Source organism: Canis lupus, chromosome 4, assembly GCF_011100685.1.
Source record: "Canis lupus familiaris isolate Mischka breed German Shepherd chromosome 4, alternate assembly UU_Cfam_GSD_1.0, whole genome shotgun sequence".
NCBI lineage: Eukaryota > Metazoa > Chordata > Mammalia > Carnivora > Canidae > Canis > Canis lupus.
The window spans coordinates 55799704-55822976 of NC_049225.1; the positions used below are offsets into that span (position 1 = coordinate 55799704).

Consider the following 23273-nt stretch of genomic DNA (forward strand, 5'->3'; position numbering starts at 1 on the left):
AGGAGAATCATGTTTTGAATTGAGTGGGGCTCTAGAAAAAGATTCTTTCATTTGAAGAGGATATCCCAGTATCCATCTGTTCTGAGTATTCCCTATCCTTAGAGTAACTGATGAAAAGCCCTGAAGGAGAAATTGCTAAGTTGTGCTGAGAAGTATCACTAAATGAGACTTGAAGGCGCTGGTGCCTCTCTCTATGCAGGTCTATGTGGCTCATTTGCAAATGCTTCCTTATTCATCCCTGTGTCATCTTTCAGACCTGGCCCTTCCCAGATGTGCTGGAGTGCTGTCTTATCCTGCTTCACATTGGGTCCCAGTGTCCTGGCAGCGTGACCCAGGACATGCAGCAACAGGCCCAAGAGCTCCTTCAGAAATATGGCAACACTAAAGTTTACAAAAGATACTGCCAGACCTTCTGCACATGAATTTTCAAGGAACTTTAAGAAAACTGTGCCAAATTCAGAACATATGACACCTTTCACCTCTGCAGTTACACCATGCCAGACATTCACTTTGATCCCTGGGTGTTTTTGCAGTGATCCAAATAACACAAATGGGGGTCAAGTTTGAATTGACTCTACCCTTAGACATAGTGAAATTGGACTTTGGACTCAGTTGTGGTTTCCTACTGGAGGAAGGATCATGAAAAGCCAGCAGTAGGTATTCAGAACACCTGCAGTGTGATTGTTGGTCATCTCTAAAGCCTTATGCAGGTTTCACCCAAAGAGGAGAAACTTTTTAATTACCCAAAGTATTATGTTCTCAAACACAAACTACCTTTAAAAATACTTAGCCTAATGGTAAACATGTCATTCTTGTTGGAGACAGAATTGCTCCATTTTATGACTTGGTATTATTTTTCTTATATTTGTTAATTTGGGTTCTCCCCCTTCTATTCTTTCAAAGACTTCACTTAGAATGTGAAATAGGCCTTTACCCATCATGTTGACTCTACCATCCATCTGAACTTTAGGTCAAAAACTTGGTTTTATTGTTTCATGTAATTGCTTATTTGAACAAATCATTTACTAAAGTGTTAGAAGAACAAATAACTGAAATTCAGATGTGTCTTATCCCTTCAGTTTTGTAAAATGTAATGGTGATTGAACAGCTCAGAAAGAAATTACTGTTTCAGTGGTTCTTAATCTTTTTTGGATCACAGGACCCTTTGAGAATTAAAACCACAGATGTTCTTTGAAGAAAAATGGGTAATTTTGCATATATAACTTTTGGATCATTTGACTCCAACTTCAGCATAATGGGATCCTACATACTATTTAATTATAAAACCTGTTCGTTCCCCCTCTCCTCCCATTATTGAGCATTCTCTTGAGGTCTTTTCTTTTCTCTGGTTAAATAGTTGAACAGTGTCAGGAACAGATGTTTCTGTAATATCCCAGTTGCTGGAATGTAAAAATCAGAAATAGTCTGGGGTAGGGTTCGGAGGGAGCACTCTTTACCAATAATGTAACTATTTTCTTTTGGAATTCATTGTGAAAGCTTTTCTGCTTGAGTGTCCAGTTTACTTTTCAGTTATTTCCTAAGTTGAGATGGTTGTGGACAACAAGAATAAAATTCACTAGCAGGAACTCTAGGAAGGAGAAAGTTTTAAGAGACCGTTATGTAAAGATCTGACTGACCAGGAGTTTTGTTTGTTTAATTAGACCTAGCTTTAAGATTTAAAAATGCTAAACCCAAAAAAGGAAATACTGTAGAATTTAGATCCTCCTAATTCTTTAGTTACTTGAGCTTGAGGAAGAAGATGCAGGTTACCAGAGATGGAGAATCTTGGTTGCAAAAAATTATACATAGACATGACTATGTGGAGGACTAGATACCAGTTCTACAGTCCTTGCTGAAATGAACACACACTTCACTTGCAGAGACAAAAAAATATTTATTCCCTATCATTTAATTAAAGAACAGTATTATTAAACTAGACATTCTAAACTCCTTTGTGATTTACCAGAACCATCATCTGTGCTTAGAGGAATCCTGCAGTCCTCGATTACTGCTTTGGTAAGAACAAGCGTTACTACTTGACAGCGACAGCTAATCAATAAAACTACCCAGAAGGTAACAGGTGACACAATTCCACTTCAAACAACCTCTTCTCTTTCCCATACTAGATAATTTCTATCTCCCTAATTATCAGAACCACAGAGAGCCAAAGCACTGAGGAGTTGACTCATGCTTAGTAGTTCTCACTAAGCAACTGAAGAAGTAGTGTTGGTCCTTTACCCAATCCAAACCACCATCTTGTTATCCAGATGACTGCTCTCACCTCCCACTGTCTCTATCTGCTCTTATTACTGATTCTCCATTCTTCATTTACCAATGCAAGTCTAAATTACAAACCAAATCTTGTCAATTTCCTGTTAAAAATTATTTCAGTACTGTCCCATTGTTAGTGGAAAAAAGATCATCTTGCAGGGCACAGGAGGCCCTGCCTGATCCTACCTTTTACCCCTTGGCCTCCTGTTTTTAGACTCTCATCCTTGCTTCTAGATTCCACCCACACTGGTCTCTTCGGCTGTCGGAACTACCAAGTTTTCAGTGGTTTTGCCCATGTTGTTCTTTTGCCTGGTCCATCTGTACCCATCTCTTAGATCTCAGCTGAAATGTCCCTTCTTGAAAGACTGTCCCTGGAAAAAAAAAAAAAAAGAAAGACTGTCCCTGAACCTCCACCTAAAGGACATCAGTATCGTACTTTACAGCTCACAAACTGTATTTTTGTGAATTATGTATTCTTGTAACACAGATTGTAAATTCCAATGAGGGTAGAGATGATGTCTTCCATGTGCTATTTCATTGCTAGCACCTATTTACAGTGTCTAGTATCCAGTAGGTGCACAATGGAAACTTATGGGCTGAATAAATTAGGAAATTGAAAGAACATTCATTAGCAGCTTAGTCTTAAAAGACTCTGAGTTCATTCATACCAGCACTAGCTGATAATTAGGCTTGTAGTTGGTAGTTAACCCTACGGGTTAGCAGAACACAAATTTAAGAACATTGGAAGTTTATGTGGAGGGGCTTGAATTCACCCATAATTAGCATTCTCTGGTTACTCTCTATGGGACCATCCCTTTCTGAGCATAACCACTGAACAAAACCACCCTACATGCACTCATATATACATATTCAAGGCAAAGTTCTTGCCAACTCTACTAGGCTTGTAACCTTTCTTTAGCAACACTTTAATAAACTTTTTGTCTCCCATGCAATGATCAGACCCTCCCCTGCTCCCAACACTTGAGTTCCTCAACCCTTCATCTCAGCATTTCTCCTGGACACAGAAGTCCGTCCTCAACTGTGGCAAAGATAAATTCTCTATTTGAATCTAAATTTAGGACATCTGGGGGTGACTGGGTGGCTCAGTTGGTTAAGTGTGTGCCTTCAGCCAGGTCATGATCCCAGGGTCCTGGATGAACAGAGCCCTCTCCTGCCTACCTCGGTGCTTGTACTCTGTGAAATAAATAAAATCTTAAATAGATAAATTTAGAACATCTGTGCAGGCCCCACAGTCACTGGTATGTTAAAGAACTTGGTTGAGAACCACTGACCTTGACCTATGCTGCTTTTACCACAAATCAGTGATAAATAACCTCTCTTCCTATATGTGAACATCCCGGTGAAAAGCCTAGATCTGCTCCTATACCAGACTTAAAACTCCTTGTTTTGTGCCAACAGGAAGGGTGAAATGGTCTGGAGCCAATACCACAATACCAGATCAATTTGTCTTAAAAGTTCACTAATTAAAAAGCTAATCCACCAAATGTAATGGAGTGGTCCCAGGACAGAATTGCTTTTCTTAAGGTTTTATTTATTCATGAGAGACACAGAGAGGCAGAGACATAGGCAGAGGCAGGCTCCATGCAGGAAGCCGAATGTGGGACTCGATCCCGGAACCCCAGGATCACACCCTGAGCCAAAGGCAGACACTCAACCTCTGAGCCACCCAGGCATCCCCCCAGGACAGAATTAAAACTAGTTTTCCTAGTAAGGCTGGATAATCAGGGTTATGAAGAGACAATTCCATTTACACAGTTGGTCATTAAAAACTTCCTACAAAGTGAGACATTTTATATGCAAGCCAACTTGTGGGAAATAGAGACAAGAGTCTGGGACCGGACAAGATGTTTTTAGTCACTGACCACAATGACCATCTTCTACAGCCAGCAACTAACAGCTATGAAAGACCAAGCCTTCATGCCAGTGGTTAAAAAGAAATCTTTATTTTACAAAATTAAAAACATAAATAATATTTACAAGCATCTTAAATACCAGCTTATAATACTTGACATTTTTGAATCATTTGAAATTGAGTTTTCCATAAGCTTTTAAAATGTAAGAGTAATCATTCACTTCAGTGAGTTACCAGTTTTCATTTCCACCATTTCAAAGGAGTTTTTGGTTTTTCTAAATTGTCCATATTGTAGTCATTCAAAAAACAATACAATGTACTTTTTAAATGACTAGTTTAAAAAAAAAATCAGTCCTGAGCTTCCTACCCCAGTTGTGGGATATTACTCCAAGAGAACTAACCAATTTCCTTACTGCCCTGTTTACATGTACCACTATTAACTTTTTAAAGACTCACATTCCTGGTACTCATATAATCAAGTCTCCCTAACTTCTCCTCAGGTTTGCTGAAAGGAAAAGCAGGGAGAACAAAGAGATGTGGGAAAACACAGATGACCATCTGAAATCACATTACTGAAAATATAAGACTTATGGTCCAAAATTCTGATCTTATTTTCATCCAGGAACAAATCCAGGATATTTTATTATATTAAAACTTAAAATGATTTCAAATGATAGACATTTACCAAATTTCAGTGGCACAATGGAACACAGACTTAAAGAAGCGTAAAGTGGTTAACTTAATATCCATTCTGGAGTTCCTCACGAATAAAGGGTAGACAGATTCAGGCGAATTTTATCTTTAATAAAAGTTTTCATTATCTGGTCTTCAAAATTTCAGCAGAGTAATTCATTTCCACATGATAGCACATAATGAAAAAGTAACAAAGTGTGAGAAAAACAAATGTTCTAGAAAAGAGTCAAAAAAAAAAAAAAACACAGAAAAGAAGGAAAAGACATCTATAACTCACTTCACAAAAACACCATTTTGTTCCACTTTCCCTGGAAGCCCTCAGCTCAGCTGAGAATCACATCAAAAAGTCTTCCTCCTCAGAGATTAGTAACTGATTCAAAAGAAGATGACAACAGGTAAGAGTTATGTTTTTTTTACTAGTTTGTTTCTGACTTGTCCTGGATATTTAAAAAAGTGTCAAATGAGCCATGGATGCTGGTGGCAGGAAGCAACTGGAGAGAGGCTTGGGGATGAGGAATAGGGAAGACTTTGTTTACAAATTCAGAGTAAACTCCCCTCTTCTGGATCTAAAATAAAGACATCTTTTGTCTTCAATACAACAAAAGTCTTTCTGTCAACGGAGATGGTAGGTACAGTCTGCTCAAAAGAAGCATTTTCTCCTGGGGAGGAAGGTAAGTACACAGACAGCATATAAGCACCACTCTGGGATCAGGCCCGCCCGGCAGAGCCTCGCCGCCATCACTGCTGCATGTTGTTGATGATAGCCAGGATGCTCATCTTCTCCTGGGCAGAGTCCACATCCTCATTCTGCTTCTGGGCCACTCCTGTGCCTAGGCCATAGAGCCGCCCACAGTACTTGGCATCATCAATACTGTCCTCAAAAAACAACTGCAGGATAGGACAGAGAACCCATGGTGAGAATTATGCCAAGAGTCATGCCAAGGCTCAACACTAGTCCATCAGCACCTCCCAGCTGTCTTCAAGCCCTGAAAATCTACCCAACTAGAAAGTTAACTTCATAAAGGCTCCAAATCTCTCCTATACATAAGCTCTCCTTTCTGAACAGACTTCTACTCTCCATGAGTTCTTTTACTGCCAGGATCTGGGTGGTGCTGCAGCTGTTTATAACAGCCACCTCCACCCTCCTCTCTTCTCTTTAACAAGCACTGCAGTGGTTAAGAGCCTGGGTCTCATTGTGTGACCTTCACTGCTCTTCCAGCCATAGTTCCCTATCTATAATACGGATGCTATAATAGTAGGCTGTTACAAGTGAGATACTGGATATTACACACTTCAGCAGGGTATCACAACCCTGGCCCTACTGGGCAGGATAATTCCTTGTTGGGGGGCATGTAGGGGAGCTGTCCAGTGTACTATGTAGTACTGTAGAATGTTTAACGGTGTCCCTGGCCAGTAGTGGGCCTCCCCTCTGCTGCTCCAGATTGTGACAACCAAAAAACGTCTCCAGACATCGCCAAAGGAACCTCGGGGAAGCATGATGCCACCAGCTTTGTTCTTTCTCAAGACTGTTTTCGCTATTTGATGTCTTTTGTGGTTCCACACAAATTTTAAGATTATTTGTTCTATTTCTGAAAAATGCCACTGAAGTTTTGACAGAGATTGCAATGAATCTGCAGACTGCTTTGAACAGCATGAGCGTTTTAAGAATATGAATTCTTGGGCAGCCCTGGTGGCTCAGCGGGTTAGCGCCGCCTTCAGCCCAGGATGTGATCCTGGAGACCCGGGATCAAGGCCCACATCAGGTTCCCTGCATGGAGCCTGCTTCTCCCTCTGCCTGTGTCTCTGCCTCTCTCTCTGTGTCTTCCATGAATAAATAAATAAAATCTTTAAAAAAAAAAAAGAATATGAATTCTTCTAATCCATGAGCACCATATATCTTTCCATTTATTTGTGCTTTCTTCAAATTCTTTCATCAATACCTTATAGTTTTCAGGATATAGGTCTTTTACCTCCTTGGTTAAATTTATTCCTAGGCAGTTTATTTTTTTTGATGCAGTTGTAAATGGGATTGTTTCTTAATTTCTTTCTGATAGTTCATTATTAATATACAAAAACACAAGGTATTTATATATTGATTTTGTATCCTGAAATTTTACTGAATTCATTTCTTAGTTCTAAGAGCTTTTTGGTGGGCTTTTTAGAGCTTTCTATGTATATTATCATGTCATCTGAAAATAGTGACAGTTTTACTTCCTCCATTCCAATTTGGATCCCTTGTATTCCTTTTTCTTGCCTAATTACTCTGGCTAGGACCTCCAACACTATGTTGAATAAAAGTGGCAAGAGTGGGCATGCTTGTGTTGTTGCTGATCTTACAGGAAAACTTTTCAGCTTATCACCGTTGAGTATGTTAGCTGCCAGACATTTGACAATTCACAGATCTTAAGCATAAAATAAGTGAGTGTTCAAACAAATGTGTTCATATTAGAGAAACCAGAAGGAAAGCAAGAATGAGAACTGCTAAGAACACCAAGTACATGTCTAGACTTGTGTGTGCTGAGGAGCCTTCATTTCAGGATGTGTCTTTGCCTCTCAAACTACATTTAAAGTACTGAACATCAAAACAAACAAAACAACTGCTTTCAAAGTGATCACCAATTTCCATCAGAACTATAAATTTTCAACATATCTCAGCCCACATAGATAACCCACCTCCCTCCTTACCTCTTTCATTCTGAAGAATGCCATTCCTGTCAGCAGCGAGTCTGAGCCTGCCTGGTGCTGCCTTCCAATTCTCTGCAAATCCAATTGATCAGCAACTTCCTGAAGACCACCCTGCAGATATAAAGAAAACAAAGATAATATTTCAGACCCACCACTCCTCTACTAGAGTAAACTAAGTCCACTTTTTAGTTTAATTCTTTCAGTGAAGACACGTGGGAACCAGTCATTTACTAAGGTCTTATCCTAGCAATATCCCCTTATTAGCCCTCCAAACAATATACTGATATATATCACTTTTCACTCTTTTCTTTTATATACCATTAATTGTGTCAGACCTCTGCCCTATTTTAAAGTCTGTTTTAAAACAAAACTGAGGAAATAGTAAACTACTAATGCAATTCTAGACAGAAAATTTCATGTCAACAATCTATGAGGGTGCTAAATTCTCAAACGATCTGGGTTAAGAACCCCTCTAAGAAAAAAAAAAAAAAAAAAAAGAACCCCTCTGAGAGGCTGGTACACTACAGACCCCATCCCTAACAAACTGTATACATGCCTCACGTTGCCAACTGTTTCACTCATTTTGTGGGCCCTAAAAATGAAGAACGCCTCCCTCAGGATAAGAAAGGCAGAAGGCCCAGATTAAAGCCATTCACCACACAAATCCCTGTGCCAATCAGTTCTATATACATCTTCTCCAGCACAATGTTGGCACCTAGCAGGCATTGAAGAATGCCTAAGTAGCAACAAATAAAAAATAATTTTATTTCCAAAAATAGTGATAAAGCAAAATACAAGTTGATCTTTTTGTTGTTGTTATCAATATTAAGAAAAATATTGTGTACCTTAAGATTTTTGCAACTCTTCATCAGGTATTTCACATCATAAATGGATGGGAAAAAAAGGTTCAGAATATGAAAGAATTCATGTTCTTCTTCTGGCAAACGAGAATCCGTAAGTAACTTTACCATGTAGCCAAAATCATAGCCACTACAGGAGAGAATGAGGCAACATGGTAAAAAAAAAAGCAGCAGTTACCAGGCCCCAGAGAGTTCAACTGCTTCACTTCTCAAAACTTAATGATGCCACACCATGTGAGTAACTTTGTCTTCCAAACTAGTTTATCCTACTGTAATCTGAAGTTTCCCTTAAACAAAACCAGACTAATAAGAGAGACAAATAAGAGAACCCAAGGGGTTACAAATGTGGGTTTTATTCATCATAAACTTCAGGCCAGACATTTAAAGGACAAGAAAAAGATGATCAAGTGCTTTGATCCCCCACCCCATCCTCCATCTTTCCACTTGGAATGTACCCACTGATAACCAAATGACAGAGCCTACCACTGTGTGAAACAAACAAGAATGAGCTCCAAAGTATTTTTTGAAAAACAAACATGGGCAAGTTACCATTTGAACTTCATAACTGTTTCATAATTGACCAAAAGAAGAGAGCCAAAAGGACTGCAGAAATAACAGAAGAATGTAATTCCCTGCTCCCAAAGCAAGAGAAATACACATTTTCTGGGACTAACCTATGAAATGAAAGCCATTTGACGTTGTCACAGAGAACCACCCCTGATGTCATAAGCAGCTCTGCAAAGTGCAATGTGTCAATTCCTTCCTCTTCATGCTTCTGAAATTGCAGTCCTGAGTTAGCAAGGAGATCTATGGAATCCTGGGAGTACATGTCCTCTCTAAAAAAGAAGGTATTCACTTCTTAGCTGATGGATAATCTAAGAGTAGTGGGTAGCAATATTAACATCACCTTATTAATGAACAAGTATTATTGAAATGAAGGGACCAATTCATTTTTTCCAGTATTCAGCAAGCACTCAAAATAAATAATCTTATCTCTGTGGCAGATGGAAAAGTGAGACTTGCCCTCACAAAATAAGTTTCTTAATCATAAAAGATGAACATTTCCTCCACTGCTTACAAAAAAACAGAATCAACCAATACAAAAATATGTAAAATAGTGACTCCTGGGTGGCTCAGTGGTTCGGACCAGGGCGTGATCCTGGATCAAGTCCCACATCAGGCTTCCTGCATGGAGCCTGCTTCTCCCTCTGCCTATGTCTGCACCCTCCCCCCTCTCTGTCTCTCATGAGTAAATAAATATAGAAAATCTTTAAAAAATATATGTAAAATACTAGAAAAATTTTTTAAATGTTCTTAGTAATATAGTTACATCATAGAAATAACTGTTAACTCAGTTTATAGATCCTTGAAGACTGTTTTCTCTACCTATACATACACACCTTCATCCCTACATCTACACAGCACAGCACAGCCCATCTTTCCAGACCAATGCTCATAGACAGACAACATCCTTTGCAACTCTGGCATAATATTCTACTGCAAAGATACATCCATCAATTTAAACAGAAGAATATTTATAATACTATATATCACAAAAGGAGAGAAATAAATTATGTAACTCCTTTTCCACTAGATTTCACTGTTTTTTTTTTCCCCTTCATTTGTTTTTCACATAAACTTAGGAAAGATAAGTAGGAAAAAAAGAAAACAAACACAATCTTAAGTGTTTTCTTACTAAATTAAAACCAGTGTTGAATCACATTGTTTTGTTTCACCTAAAACAAGCACTATCTTAAGCACATACATAACTCTACAATAAAAACAATCTTTATTTTCTTTTGTGTATTAATTACCATCAAGGTATAAATAACAGGTTTTGGCAATGGAGTAAAAAAAAAAATGCTGTTAAAGGAAAGATCCAGATCATCTCCCCAAATTATTTCTGAACCTCAAAGAAATTTCCAATGTACATGAACAATCAAATTGTGGCCCAATAAGAAATACACTAAAACTACCTCATACAAAATTCAAAATGACAGTCTACCCTAAATTTTCCCCTTAAAAAATTACATCATTCTGGGATGCCTGGGAGGCTGTCAGGTAAGCCTCCAACTCTTCATTTTGGCTCAGGTCATGATGTGAGTGAGCCCCACATCAGGCTCTGCACTGGACAAATAGACTGCTTAAGATTCCCTCTTTCCCTCTCCCTCTGCCCCTCCCTAACCCTCCCCTGTGTGCACATGTATGTGTGCATGCATGCTCTCTCTCTTAAATAAAAAAACAATTACATCATCCTCAAAAAAATTAAAAACAGAACTACCAAATGATCCAGCAATCTCACTTCTGGATATATATCCAGAAGAATTAAAAGCATGGTTGTGAAGATGTTTGCACATCCATGTTAGTAGCAACACTACTCCCAACAGTCAAGAGATGGAAACAACTTACATGTCCATCAATGGATGAAGAGATAAACAAAATGTGCTCTAAATATACAATGAAATATTTATTATTCAGTCCTAAAAAGGAAGGGAATCCTGCAACATGCTACAACATGGATGAACTTTAAGGATATCATGTTAAGTGAAATACGCCAGCCACAAAGCAACAAATACTGTATGATTCCATTTATAAGAGGTATCTAAAACAGTCAAATTCACAGAAATAGAAAGTAGTATTATGGTGGTTCACTAAGATCTGGGGAAGAAGCAAAAGAAGAGTTGTTTAATGGGTACAGAGTGTCAGATTTGCAAGATGAGAAAGTTCTGGAGGTCTGCTTTACAACAATGCAAACATTTTTCTTTTAAGACTTTATTTATTTATTCATGAAAGATGGGGGGGGGGGTTGGAGGGGAGGCAGAGAGAACAGGTTTCCCGTGAATCAGGGAGCCCGACGTGGCACTCAATCCCAGGACCCCAGGATCACAACCCCAGCCAAAGGCTCAGTTTTAAATACTGAGCCACCTCAGCACTCTATATTTAACACAACTGAACTGCATGGGGATCCCTGGGTGGCTCAGCGGTTTAGCGCCTGCCTTGGGCCCAGGGTGTGATCCTGGAGACCCGGGATTCAGTCCCACATCGGGCTCCCTGCACGAAGCCTGCTTCTCCATCTGCCTGTGTCTCTACCTCTCTCTGTGTCTCTCTCATGAATAAATAAATGAAATCTTAAAAAAAAAAAAAAAAAAAAAAAAACGCACAACTGAACTGCAGACTTAAAAATGGTTGAGATGGTAAATTTTACATGTTTTCTACACCATTTTAAACATCAAAATTCGCCCACTATCAAATAGGCTTCAGTTTCAACTACTTTTAATTAACATCTACTCCTTATTTCCTTATTTCTTCTATGATGAAATACTGTTTTTTAGATAAGGAAACTGAATTACAGAAGGTAAAATTACCTACTCCAAATCACCTAGATGAAAAAGGGCAGAACTGCAATTCATCTCCTAAGTGGACAAAAACTTTACTTTTTCATTTTAAACAGCCTTTCTAAACTATAATTCACACACTAAACATTTACTCATTTAAAGTATACACTTCAGGAGCACCTTGGGGGCTGTCAGTTAAGTGACCAACTCTTGATTTCCACTTGGTTCATGATCTCAGGGTCATGAGATGCATCTGGCTGTCTACCTTCCGCATGGAATCTGCGTCTCTCCCTTCCCTCTTCCTCTGCCCCTCCACCTTCCACCCCCCCCCACCACCACACACACACTCTCTCAAATAATTTTTTGAATTCTTAAAAATATACAATTCAATCACTTTTAGTATTTTCAGAGTTGTGCAACCACCACCACAGCCAATTACAAACCATTTTATCACTTCAAAAAGAAAACCTATATCCATAATGCAATCACTCCCCACTATACCCCATAATCTCAACAGCGCCCTGAACAACAACTAAGCTATTCTGACTCTATAAACTTGCCTATTTTGAACATTTCATATAAACAGAATCCTACAGTACATGGTCTTCTGTGTCTGGCTTCTTTCCCTTAGCATGTTTTCAAAGCACATCAATGTACAACATATATTAGTGCTCCTTTCCTTTTTACTGTCCAATAACATTCCAATAATATTGCATGGATATACCATATTTATTTTATCCAATCACCAGTTCACAGACATTTGGATTGTTTCCCCTTTGGGGCCTTTACAAATAATGCTGTTACAAACATTCACATACAAGTTTTTATATGGATATTATGTTTTCATTTCTCTAGGGCATATGCCTAGAAGTGGAATTGCTGGGTCATATGGTAACTCTACGTTTAACCTTTTGAGAAACTGCCTGTTTTCCAAAGAGGCTATACCATTTTACTTTTCCAATAGCAATGTATGAGGGTTCTAATTTCTCCACCCTTGCCAACATTTGTTCTTGTATCTTTTTTATTATAGCCACCTAGTTGGTATAAAGTAGCATCTCACTGTAGTTTTGATTTGCATTTCCCTCATGACTAATAATGGTGACCATCTTTCCCTAAGTTTATTAGCCATATCTGTATCTTCTTCGGAGAAATGTCTTTAGCTCTGATGCCCATTTTCAACTGGGTTTTTTTTTTTTTACTATTGACCTGTAAGAGTTCTTTAAGAGGGACTTTACTATCTGAGATCCTTATTTCATTCTCTATTTTATTACTGTGTCCAACCCTTACCTGGTTTTCAAAACTTTATATTAATAAAATCAGTTAGAAATCAGTCTGCACAAAGGTAGCAGATCTAAGAATAATACTGAGAAATGTCTCAGATACTTACGTAAGGTTAAATTTGAAGTTGAACTGCCAAGTATTGATTCCAGAAGGATATTCTCCCTTTTCGTTTGTGAATGTAAGGCCCAGCTGGATAATTTTTAAAAGGTCAACATTGCACCGTAAAAGCTGATACTGGTAATCTATGGAACTACGAAATTCACCAATTGGTCGTACCACAACACCTGGAAATTCTGTGTCCTAGAAAAGGAAAAGGTCTCTCATCATAAGGTTTCACAAAACAGAGGATGCTGAAATGATCATTCATTAATAAAAATTTTCTTAATTTATGTAAGTTACATGACAAGACCCAAGCTTAGGCGCAAAAATCTTTATTAAAATACTGATCTCAGGGCACCTGGGTGGTTCAGTCGGTTAAGTGTCTGCCTTCAGCTCAGGTCATGATCCCAGGGTCCCAGGATCACCTAGCCCCACATCAGGCTCCCCACTCAACAAAGAGTTTGCCTCTCCTCCTCCCTCTACCTGCCATTCTGCCTACTTGTGCACTTTCTCTCTGATAAATAAAATCTTCTAAAAACAAATACTGATCTCATTGATGTCTATACAAGGAGTACTACAATAATGAAGTTTTGCATAGCAACTTGGAGATCACAGGCAGGATCTAAGAGTAAGAGTAGCTAACTACAGATCAATTAAGAATGCTCTAGGGCGGGATCCCTGGGTAGCGCAGCGGTTTGGTGCCTGCCTTTGGCCCAGGGTGCGATCCTGGAGACCCAGGATCGAATCACACATCGGGCTCCCGGTGCATGGAGCCTGCTTCTCCCTCTGCCTGTGTCTCTGCGCCTCTCTCTCTCTCTGTGACTATCATAAATAAATAAAAATTTAAAAAAAAAAAAAAAAAAAAAGAATGCTCTAGGGCAGCCCAGGTGGCTCAGTGGTTTGGCCCCTGCCTTCGGCCCAGGGTGTGATCCTAGAGACCCAGGATTGAGTCCCACATCAGGCTCCCTGCGTGGAGCCTGCTTTTCCCTCTGCCTGTGTCTCTGCCTCTCTCTCTCTCTCTCTCTGTCTCTCTCATGAATAAATAAAGAAAATCTTTTAAAAAAAAAAAAAAAAGAATGCTCTAGGTGCACCTACAGTGAATTTAAAAAGTCTTGGTTGAGAACAATGCATAATTAAAATACAAATAGAGTGAAATTAAACAGCCATTCAGAAAAAAACAATAGTTACATTTACCTTGGGTAAAAAGCCTGGAACAAGATCACAGACAGTTTTAAATACAAAGCTAAAGACTTAATGCTTATGAATAATGGAGACTAGAGCAAACTAGATGGTGTATGCCTCCTCTAGAAGAGGCTCTTAATACCATGACACATATCTGCCTCTCTGGCCACTCAATGTCAGGCAGGAATGTGGATCCTTTAATGCCAGATCTTCCCTTTTTTTTTCCAGAGATGCCAGAAATCTGGATCTTTAAAAGAGATCTCTTGGGACACCCGGGTGGCTCAGCGGTTGAGCACCTGCCTTCGGACCAGGCCCAGGGCATGATCCTGGAGTCCCAGGATCCAGTCCCACATCCCACATCGGGCTCCCTGCGGGGAGCCTGCTTCTCCTTCTGCCTATGTCTCTACCTCTCTCTCTCTCTCTATCTGTATCTCTCATGAATAAATAAAATCTTTTTTAAAAATTTAAAAATTAAAAAAATAAACCTCTTAATTTCTACACGCTGATAAATAATTTTTAAAAACCATTTATAAACACTGTCAAATTCACCATATCTGTGGAATAGATGTGCCTGATGGGCTGATATAACTCCTGCCTTAAACACTATTAAACACAAAATAACATTACAAAAAAATCTAAGACACTAGAGGTTACATCCTTCTCAGACACACTGGCTACCTTGATGTTTCATAAAAGCATTACAACCTTCCACCAAGTTGAATTTACCATGGCTTTAGTGTTATCCTTTCTTTCAAAATCTCACATTGAACATTCCCTAAGTCCATAGCAGAAGGTTGAGTCAAACAGAGTTGAGCTCTTTACCATGGCAATATAACTGTAACTGAGCACAATTTCTCGGATCTTCCTCATCTCTTCTTCTAGATTGCTGGCCCAGACTTCACAGATAACTTGGCTATTCTCCACAAGTGCTGCAGGCATCTTGAAGAAACTTCAGCCTCTTTCAGCTGACTCTGTTAGAGGGCAAGTCAATGCTTGATCTGATCTAGATTCAGAAACATATTTTGAAATCACATAAATGTACACACTTGCATAATGTCAACAAAACAAAGATATCAAAAAAATTACTTTATCAGTTTAAGCTAAAACATTAAGACTATTACACTTACATTCATTCTCCATTTTATACAGTGGGGAAACCTGCCTTTGTCAAGACAGAGATACACACACACACACACACACACACACACACAATTCGTTAACCCTAAGAAACTAAAATTTTACTTCAGAAATCTGAAGAAACTGGGGTTCCTGGCTGGCTCAGTTGGTACACATATGACTCCTGATCTCAGGGTTATAAGTTTGAGATCCATGTTGGGTGTAGAGAGTACTTAAAAACAAAATCTTTAATGGAGTGCCTGGGTGGCTCAATCAATTAAAAGTCTGCCTTCAGCTCAGGTCAGGATCCCAGGGTCCTAGGAACAACCCACAATTGCTCCCTGCTCAGCAGGGGTCTCCTTTTCCCTCTGCGCTCCTCCTATTTGTGTTCTCTCTCCCTCTCAAATAAATAATATCTTTAAAGAAAAAAAAAAAAAGAAAGAAACCTTTGCCCAAGCTGCCCATTAGCACAAAAGTGAAAGTACTACCCTAAACCAGTATTTGAGCCCTTTTCAGACTACCTAAAGACTAAAATATGTCCCAGTAACCACAAATATTCCCTTATCTGTGACTTTCACATCACCTTCCCCAGACTAAATCATGGAAACATTTTTAAAGGAATCACTTTAGCCAGTTTAAATGTACCTGGATCTCTGAAAGCCTGAAAGAATGCAGATCTGAACTTTCACACATTAAGTTTTAACAACTATAGAGTGAATACAGTCATGGGACTCCTCCCTCTGCCCCTATAAAAGGGGAAATTCTTTTTCTCTATAGTCCAAAAGTCATATATAACTAGAAGCAACTAACTAACTTAATATAGTGCCTCGTTAGATTTGTACAAATACATCATGAAGTGATGCTAATTTGGACCTTTAACCACCACAATGAAAATAAGAATTGGGATTATTAATGTCTACTTTTAAACACATAATAATACAAAGAAACTAAGCAATTCAACAATAGGAATAGAGAAAATGGCAAGTATAAATAATTCAACCAGACAGCATGAGATATAGTACATATTCTGGGAAGAATTGTGGAGGGGAACAGTATTCTTCAAGATAAAACTCATCATGATTCAGCTGCAGAGTAATGTTTTTATTATAATAATGAGATGCTTAGTTATAAAAAGACCAAAAGGAGCTTATCATAATAGCCTTTATTTAAAAAGGGGACCCTACCACATGGATCAACACAGTATAAGAGTGGCTCTATTATATAGATATATATTTAGAGGAAAATTCCTAGAAACAGTAAAATGAATCTTCGCTTCCTACTTTCAAGATAGGCAGATACAAAAATAAGAATCTAGATCAAAACAAAATTGTCGCTCTCAAATGTCATTTCTCTGAGAAACTTCTCAGAAACTGATTTGTTGGTTTGTCGGCAAACCTGAAAGATTCCATTTATTCAAGGTACCCTACACTTCAACAGACATTTCTCTGAAATTATAATAGACTGACTATAATTACTCTAAAATTTAAGTAGACTGTGGTAACTTCCTAACAAATTATGGGTGGACAGTTCTTCAAGGCAGAAACCATTTCTTCTTGTTTCAGTCTTGTACATGACGAGCATGAATTCAATGAACAAATAAAGAACATCCAAAAGGAGAAGTTCAAAATGAGTGTGGAGTGAATTCCACAATACGACCATAATTAAGCAAATGTTAGGACTCTGATTAGATTCTAAACTGTGTTTAAGGTTTTCCCCTGAAAAAACAGCACAAAGCCATTTCTATGTCCATTAATGTTAAATCAGTACCACTTCACTTCCTTATTTTCCTAACTTAAACAATACACTTCCTTTTTGGTGTCATTTCAAACACAACCATAAACTACTTTAGGGGAAGTGGTTATGACTGTGAAGACATTTCCATAAAAGCAGCAGCAAAAGGGACCCAAGCAAAAAACATGCCTTTGGTCTGCATGCAGAAAAGAACAGGTTTATAAAGAAGACAAATTAGGTATTTACACTAAACCCTAGAACCAGGCTCCCCAGCTAAGCTTTTAAGGTTGTGTCAAAAGAACTCAGGAAACAATCTGAAGAGGCTCCCTCCGGTCAAAGAAAAGATAACATAAACACCATTATGAATATTCACTACAATGTCTTCAAATTTCCTAAGACAGTTCACAATGAACTCATTGATTTAAACCTAAGAAAATAAACTTTCTTGGTTACCAATAAAGAATCCTAGTTAATTTATTTTTTAAAATATGTATCTTGTCTTTCCTATATAAAATGTACTAAAGAGTTGAGGGAAAGTTACTTTTAATAGAAGTTACAAAGCTAACAAATCTGGAATGGGGGATCCCTGGGTGGCGCAGCGGTTTGGCGCCTGCCTTTGGCCCAGGGCATGATCCTGGAGACCTGGGATCGAATCCCACGTTGGGCTCCCGGTGCATGGAGCCTGCTTCTCCCTCTGCCTGTGTCTCTGCCTCTCTCTCTCTCTCTCCGTGTGACTATCATGAATAAATAAATTTTAAAAAAAGAAAAAAAAATTTAAAAAAAATAAATAAAATAAAGTTGTTAAAATATCACAATGGCTGTAATAACCACAAAAAGAGACAATCAGGTATTATGTGCCTCCTGACAGAATACATTACCACTATGAATAATTACTTTTGCCAAAAAAAAAAAAAAAAAAAAATTAACTTGAGGGACAAGTGGATGGCTCAGTCAGCTAAGCGTCCCACTCTTGCTTTCCGTTTAGGTCATGATCTCAGGATCCTGGGATCCAACCCAGCAGCAGGATCCATGCTCAGTGGGAGTCGGCTTGGGAGTCTCAGCCTCTCCCTCTGTCCACTCTCCCGCCCCTTCACACTGTGTGTGCCTGCTTGCTCTCTCTAAAATAAATGTATTAAAAAAAAAATCTAACTTGAATCTGGCCAAACCTCTAGACCAATTTACAGGAAATAAAGAGGACAGAGGAACATGTTAAATGACACCACAGAAAAACAATCCGCAAAATCCACAAACTACTGTGGGAAACTACAGAACAACCCAGCTTCTTCAATAAATTGCAATAAATAAAAGTAAAAGACTCTCAAGAGACATATCAACCAATCAAAATTTATAGACCTTAATTAGATCTTTAAACAAATGGTTAGAAAAAATTTTTTTAAACTAGACAAAGCCTAAACATGGCTGGTTTGGGGTTTTTTTTGTTTTGGTTTGGTTGTTTTGTTTTGTTTTGTTTTTGCTTTTTTTAGGCGTTATATTGTCATGGTTTTTTAAAAAAGAGTCCTTATCTTTTAGAGATAATTTGAAATAGATATAGGTAACATGATAAAAAATGTGGGGTTCTGCTTCAAAGTTAACAGTGGAGAAACCTCTTAACAACTTTGTACAGGTATCCGCTACATTTTACAGAGAACAACACTGAAATTCAGAGACGTTAATTTTATTTTTTTTAAAGATTTTATTTATTCATAAAAGACACAGAGAGAGAAACAGAGACGTAGGCAGTGGGAGAATCAATCCCAGCACCCTGGGATCACAACCTGATACAAAGGCAGACACACTCAACCACTAAGCCACTCAGGTGCCCCAGACATTAGTTGTAAAAGACACTATCATGAATTCGATTTCAAAAAAAAAAATTTTTTAAAGCTAAGCCACTTTCAAAAAGCTAGCCATTGTTACACATATCTGATAAATGCAGAACACAAGTGCAGACCACTTGCAAAAATATATAAGATGTCCTCACACCAAACCCTTATCTAGGAACGCTGGGGAAATAGCTTCCAAATCCCAAAATGTAGTGCCACTCAAAAATCCAAACAGAACTGCATCATGCACAGTTAGCCTAGCATAAATTACCGAATATGCTACTCAAAGAGAAGGGAAATAACAATAAATGATGCCAGCAGTGTTGCCTGTAGCTTTCCACTCAGTGAGCACATGCTCCAGATGGCAATCACACACACACTGTTCTGTTTGGTTAGTCTTCCTCCTTTTAAGCCTCTCATTGCCAGCAGGGCACAGGACACCTCACAGTGTGGATGGACTCTATCCCATTCAAATATGTTTATTTGTGCAACACAGGCCCCAAAGGTAAGCTAATTACTTTGTCTGGGTTGCAATCAGACAGACAGCAACAAGTTTTGAAAGCTGAAGGAAAAACTGTGCTAGATTTACTGAGACACAGAATGGCCATCTACAGCTTTGCACCTTCCTAAGAAATTTTTAGGGATAACTATGATCACATGCGAAGTTTCCCTCACAGGCTGACTTTAAAACTTGACTCCCACTTGAGCTACTACCCTCTATGGGAATCTGACTACCACCTAAGCTACTCCACTCTCTATGAAAGCAAAATACCAGCACGGATACCTGCTGTGTCCCAGTACTGGATTGTCCCAGAAGGAAAGGTCACACACAGGAATTACTGAGGTCCTTGCCTTGTGCTCATCTGCAGTAAAGTCTGCACAGATCATTCTTGCTGACCTACAGTGTAAACTTCTCCAAAACAAAGCTCCTATTTACCCAGGAAAGCTCTAAAGAGCAACGGCGAATAAAGCCACCCGAAGACTTTCCCTGCCACCAATCCAGAGGGTTAGGTCTTGCTGAGGAAAAGAACGTTTGGTGTTACCGGTTTTGTTTTGTTTAAGCCCAAGTGTGCAAGGAGACAATAAACACCACTTCCCCGTTCTAGAGAACTGAACAAAGGCTTTGCCCGCGCAGGGATAAGATGGAAAAGGAAGTGGGAGCAAGTTAGAAGAAATGGCAGCTGCCTGGAAGAGGGTCCTCTCTCCTCCACACGGCCGCGGGGGCCCTCACCGTCCTCCATCACCCCTGCCCCCAAAACAGTGTCCGAGCACAACTACCCCGGACTGGACCGCAGTTCAACCAGTTCTTAAAACCAGCCATGCGGTCCAGGCCTCCAGAGCACGAGCTATGGTTCATACCCAGAACGGCAAAGAAAAGTTGTGGAGCCAAGAAGTGGGAGGCCCGCAAGGCTCCAAACTCAGGTCCTCTTCCTTACACAGGCTCCCATCAGCATTCTCTCCCCGTCTGGATCCCTCTCCATCCCCAAACAACACTCATCCCGCCCCTTCCCTGGTACCCACCTCCCCCCCACCCCCCGCCCCCCGCCCCAAAGCAAAGGGATTAAAATTACAGGCTTTCAGGCCAGAAAGACCTACGTTCGAACTCGGGCCACCAGCTAGCTGTGTGGCTTTGCATAAGGCACTAAACCTCTCTGGTGCCTCAGTTTTCCTATCTTGTAAAATGGGCTTAATAATATACGCCTCGAAGGACTGTAGCAGAGGTTAACAGAATGAAGCAAAGGAGGTGCTCTGTAACGTCCTGGCACATATCACTAGAATATTATCACTGCGTGGCAGTGGCTGGGACTGTTACCATTATCCGATGGGCCTCGTTCCCTTTTCACACCCCCTGCCCCTCACTCACGCCCCCAGCCCTCTTCCTCCCCCAGGTCCTCGATGGCCTCCCTCACCTCACGCTCCTCTCTGGTAAGCGCGAGCCCGCTTACCCTGAGCAGCTGGGCCCGCGAAGCGCGGGCTGGCGGGCTGGCGGGCAGAGTCCCCCGGGAGCGGCGGCGGCGGCGGCGGCGGCCCCTGACCCGGCGCTCTCCTCCTGCCCCGGATCTGCTCCGGGAACCGAGCGGGCCAATGAGAGGGGCTCCTTCGGGCCCAGAGCGGCCTTACGCACGGCCCACCTAAAACGCCAGGCCGGACCACTCTACCCACTGGATCCTCCCGACTCGCCTGCTCCCTTAGCGTCACTGCAGACGCGCGCGGGCGCGCGCCTGGTCGTGCCTGCCCCTCCCCTTCTGCGCGCCCCGGCGCCTCCGTGCGTGTCCGCCCAGCCCGGGGGCAATGCGCAGGCGCGAGACGAAGAGGGCGCCCCGAAGACAGCGGGGCGGGATGGCCTCGCGGGACGCATGCGGAACACGACCGTGCCGGGCCTGAAACGTCGGTAGCGCCGGCTCAGTTCGATTAGCGAGCACCACAGCGTCTCGGCTCTCCTTCCGCGCGCCCGGGGAGGGGCGTGGCCTAGGACGGGCGCCCGCCCGGGGGGCGTGGCCTCCGGATCAAATCTCCAAATGGCAACGCCGCCTCCGCTCTGCTTTGATAGACGCTTAAAATCGTTGGCCCGAGCGAGCTTTGAGGGGAGGCTGGCGGGGGCCGATGCTGCCCCCTGGACCCCTCACAGCCCCATCTCTCGGCTTCCCTCCCGGGCGGCACCCAGACCGAGGCCAGGTGACGTCGGGCCCGGCCCGCCTCGCCCCTCCCAGCCCCGAGTCGGCGAGCCGCGTCGCTATAGCAACCGGCCAGCCGGGCCCGCTCGGGTCACACTAAGGCTGGGCTCCGCGAGGGGGAGCGGCCGGCGTCCCCCGCCCTCCGAGGAGCCCCGCGACGGCGGACGCGAGGCCGGCTCCGCAGTTCTCCCGGCGGGAGCTGCTCGAGCCTCCACCTGCCTCCTGATCTTCTGGATGCTGCTCGGGGAGGGCCGCCTGCAAACGCCTGTCGTCGCGGCCTCCGGCCTCGGGGGAGACAAAGCGCTGGCTCCGGCGCCCCCCCCCCCCCCCGTCACCGCGAGCCGCCCTCGCCTCTCCCGCAGCAACTCCACCCTGTCTGCCCCTGAGGCGGGTGCGGACGGCCCACAGCTGGGCTCTAGCCACAGAAGGCAGCAGATTTACTCCCAAGTCACTGGGCCTTCTTGCGTTTCACCGTTTCCTCCTAAGAGGATTCTTCAAAATCCTGCTTCCATTTCCGAGGCTCCAGGCCGATCAGCCGTCAGCGGCAGTTTCAAACTGGATTCCCAGAAGTCCTTCTCCCGGGGAGGTGAACTCCCACCCCTAGTCCCCAGGGGAGAGCATCAAATGCACTTTCTGAACCCCGCCCTTCTCCCCCCGCCCCCCCATGAGTGTCTATCTCCGTTTCTGTCACATAGGGATGTAACTGTCTCATAAGGCTGCTGCTGTATTAATAAATGGAAAAACCACCCCGCAGTGAGGGAGGAAAAAAACAGATCTATTCAATAAACAACTGTTTCTGGCCTGTCTCTGTTGTTATCTCTGAGCTCTTCATTGTTTGTCAGCTCCCGTGCAGGCTTAACAATCAGTCCGTTGAGCAGTACTGGCAAGGAGAAAGCAGGCACGACATTCCCACACCCCACCATCTCGTGGGTTTCTAGTGTCCTTTGGCCCGTTTGTAATTACAGTCAGGAGAGGACAGCCCAATGAGGAGCTAGTCACATGAGGAGCAGCCTCCACAATCCTTTCTTGGACTTTTGTTTTTTCCTGCAGCGCTGGGCTTGGTGAGCCCTGAAACAATCAAACAGGAAACACACCGACTCCATCTCCCCAACCCCCAGCCCTCACCCAGAACTCAGTGTTCATTTCTCAGGTTATTGAAGAGAAATGAAAAACATGCAGATGGCTTGTCCTTCGGGAGGCATTGGAGTGTTTGTTGGAAATAATGGAGTTTATGCTGTACTTTTTTGTAATTTTGCTATTGCAAAATTAGAACAATGATGTTAAATCACTAATTCTCAATGAGGAGAACCCAAACCAATGAGAGGGTAGTTGGATAAAAATATATTCAGTAATATAATTTACCATTTGAAGGGAAAAAAAACCCTATTTTTGGACTACAAACTATAGAAAGTAAGGCTTGAACAAATCTCAGCTAGAAGAGTACAGGTTGAATAGATTGAAACACTGGCTGTAAAATGGGTCTCCTTAAGAAGCAGACAGAGTGAAATCCTTGGCCAGCCAAGCCTTTGTTGTTCTTAAGTCTAAATACTAAATCTAATGGGATGCATTTCTTAAAGTATGTAGGAAGATAACATTTTAAATATATACAGGGATATATATATATATATATATATATTATATATATATAT

General features: G+C 41.3%; 2 protein-coding genes across 7 annotated transcripts in view; one reads left to right on the forward strand and one right to left on the reverse strand.

Moving 5' to 3' along the window:
- GEMIN5 (gem nuclear organelle associated protein 5) overlaps positions 1-2089 on the forward strand; it is a 40735-nt gene extending 38646 nt beyond the window's left edge. For both annotated transcript variants that reach the window (XM_038534936.1, XM_038534937.1), the window contains exon 28: positions 255-2089. In XM_038534936.1, the coding sequence (XP_038390864.1) occupies positions 255-422 (168 nt within the window). In that variant the 3' untranslated portion in view covers positions 423-2089. The remainder of the gene's footprint in view (positions 1-254) is intronic.
- Positions 1875-22545, reverse strand: CNOT8 (CCR4-NOT transcription complex subunit 8). 5 transcript variants are annotated; one of them, XM_038534942.1, is made up of 7 exons: positions 20860-21151; positions 15102-15282; positions 13105-13298; positions 9057-9218; positions 8368-8512; positions 7523-7633; positions 1875-2642 (listed from the first exon to the last, which is right to left on the reverse strand). In XM_038534942.1, exons 2-7 carry the CDS (start codon positions 15216-15218, stop codon positions 2610-2612), a joined length of 762 nt encoding a protein of 253 aa, XP_038390870.1. In that variant the 5' UTR covers positions 15219-15282; positions 20860-21151; the 3' UTR covers positions 1875-2609. The 5 variants fall into 5 exon arrangements, with proteins under 5 accessions (XP_038390870.1, XP_038390868.1, XP_038390866.1 ...); XM_038534940.1 differs by lacking the exons at positions 1875-2642; positions 20860-21151 and adding exons at positions 4211-5725; positions 22426-22545; XM_038534938.1 differs by lacking the exon at positions 1875-2642 and adding an exon at positions 4211-5725 and having other exon boundaries at positions 20860-21147.
- Between the last annotated feature and the right edge of the window lie 728 nt (positions 22546-23273).

What these genes read in the sequence shown, in the direction of transcription:
- CNOT8 (XM_038534940.1), bottom strand. Translation starts at nt 15,218, where the DNA reads ATGCCTGCAGCACTTGTGGAGAATAGCCAAGTTATCTGTGAAGTCTGG. An exon ending in AACTTCAAATTTAACCTTAC is followed by an intron (nt 9,219 to 13,104) that starts GTAAGTATCTGA and finishes CTTCTTTTTTAG; the next exon opens with AGAGGACATGTACTCCCAGG. An exon ending in AGAGTTGCAAAAATCTTAAG is followed by an intron (nt 7,634 to 8,367) that starts GTACACAATATT and finishes TTATATCTGCAG; the next exon opens with GGTGGTCTTCAGGAAGTTGC.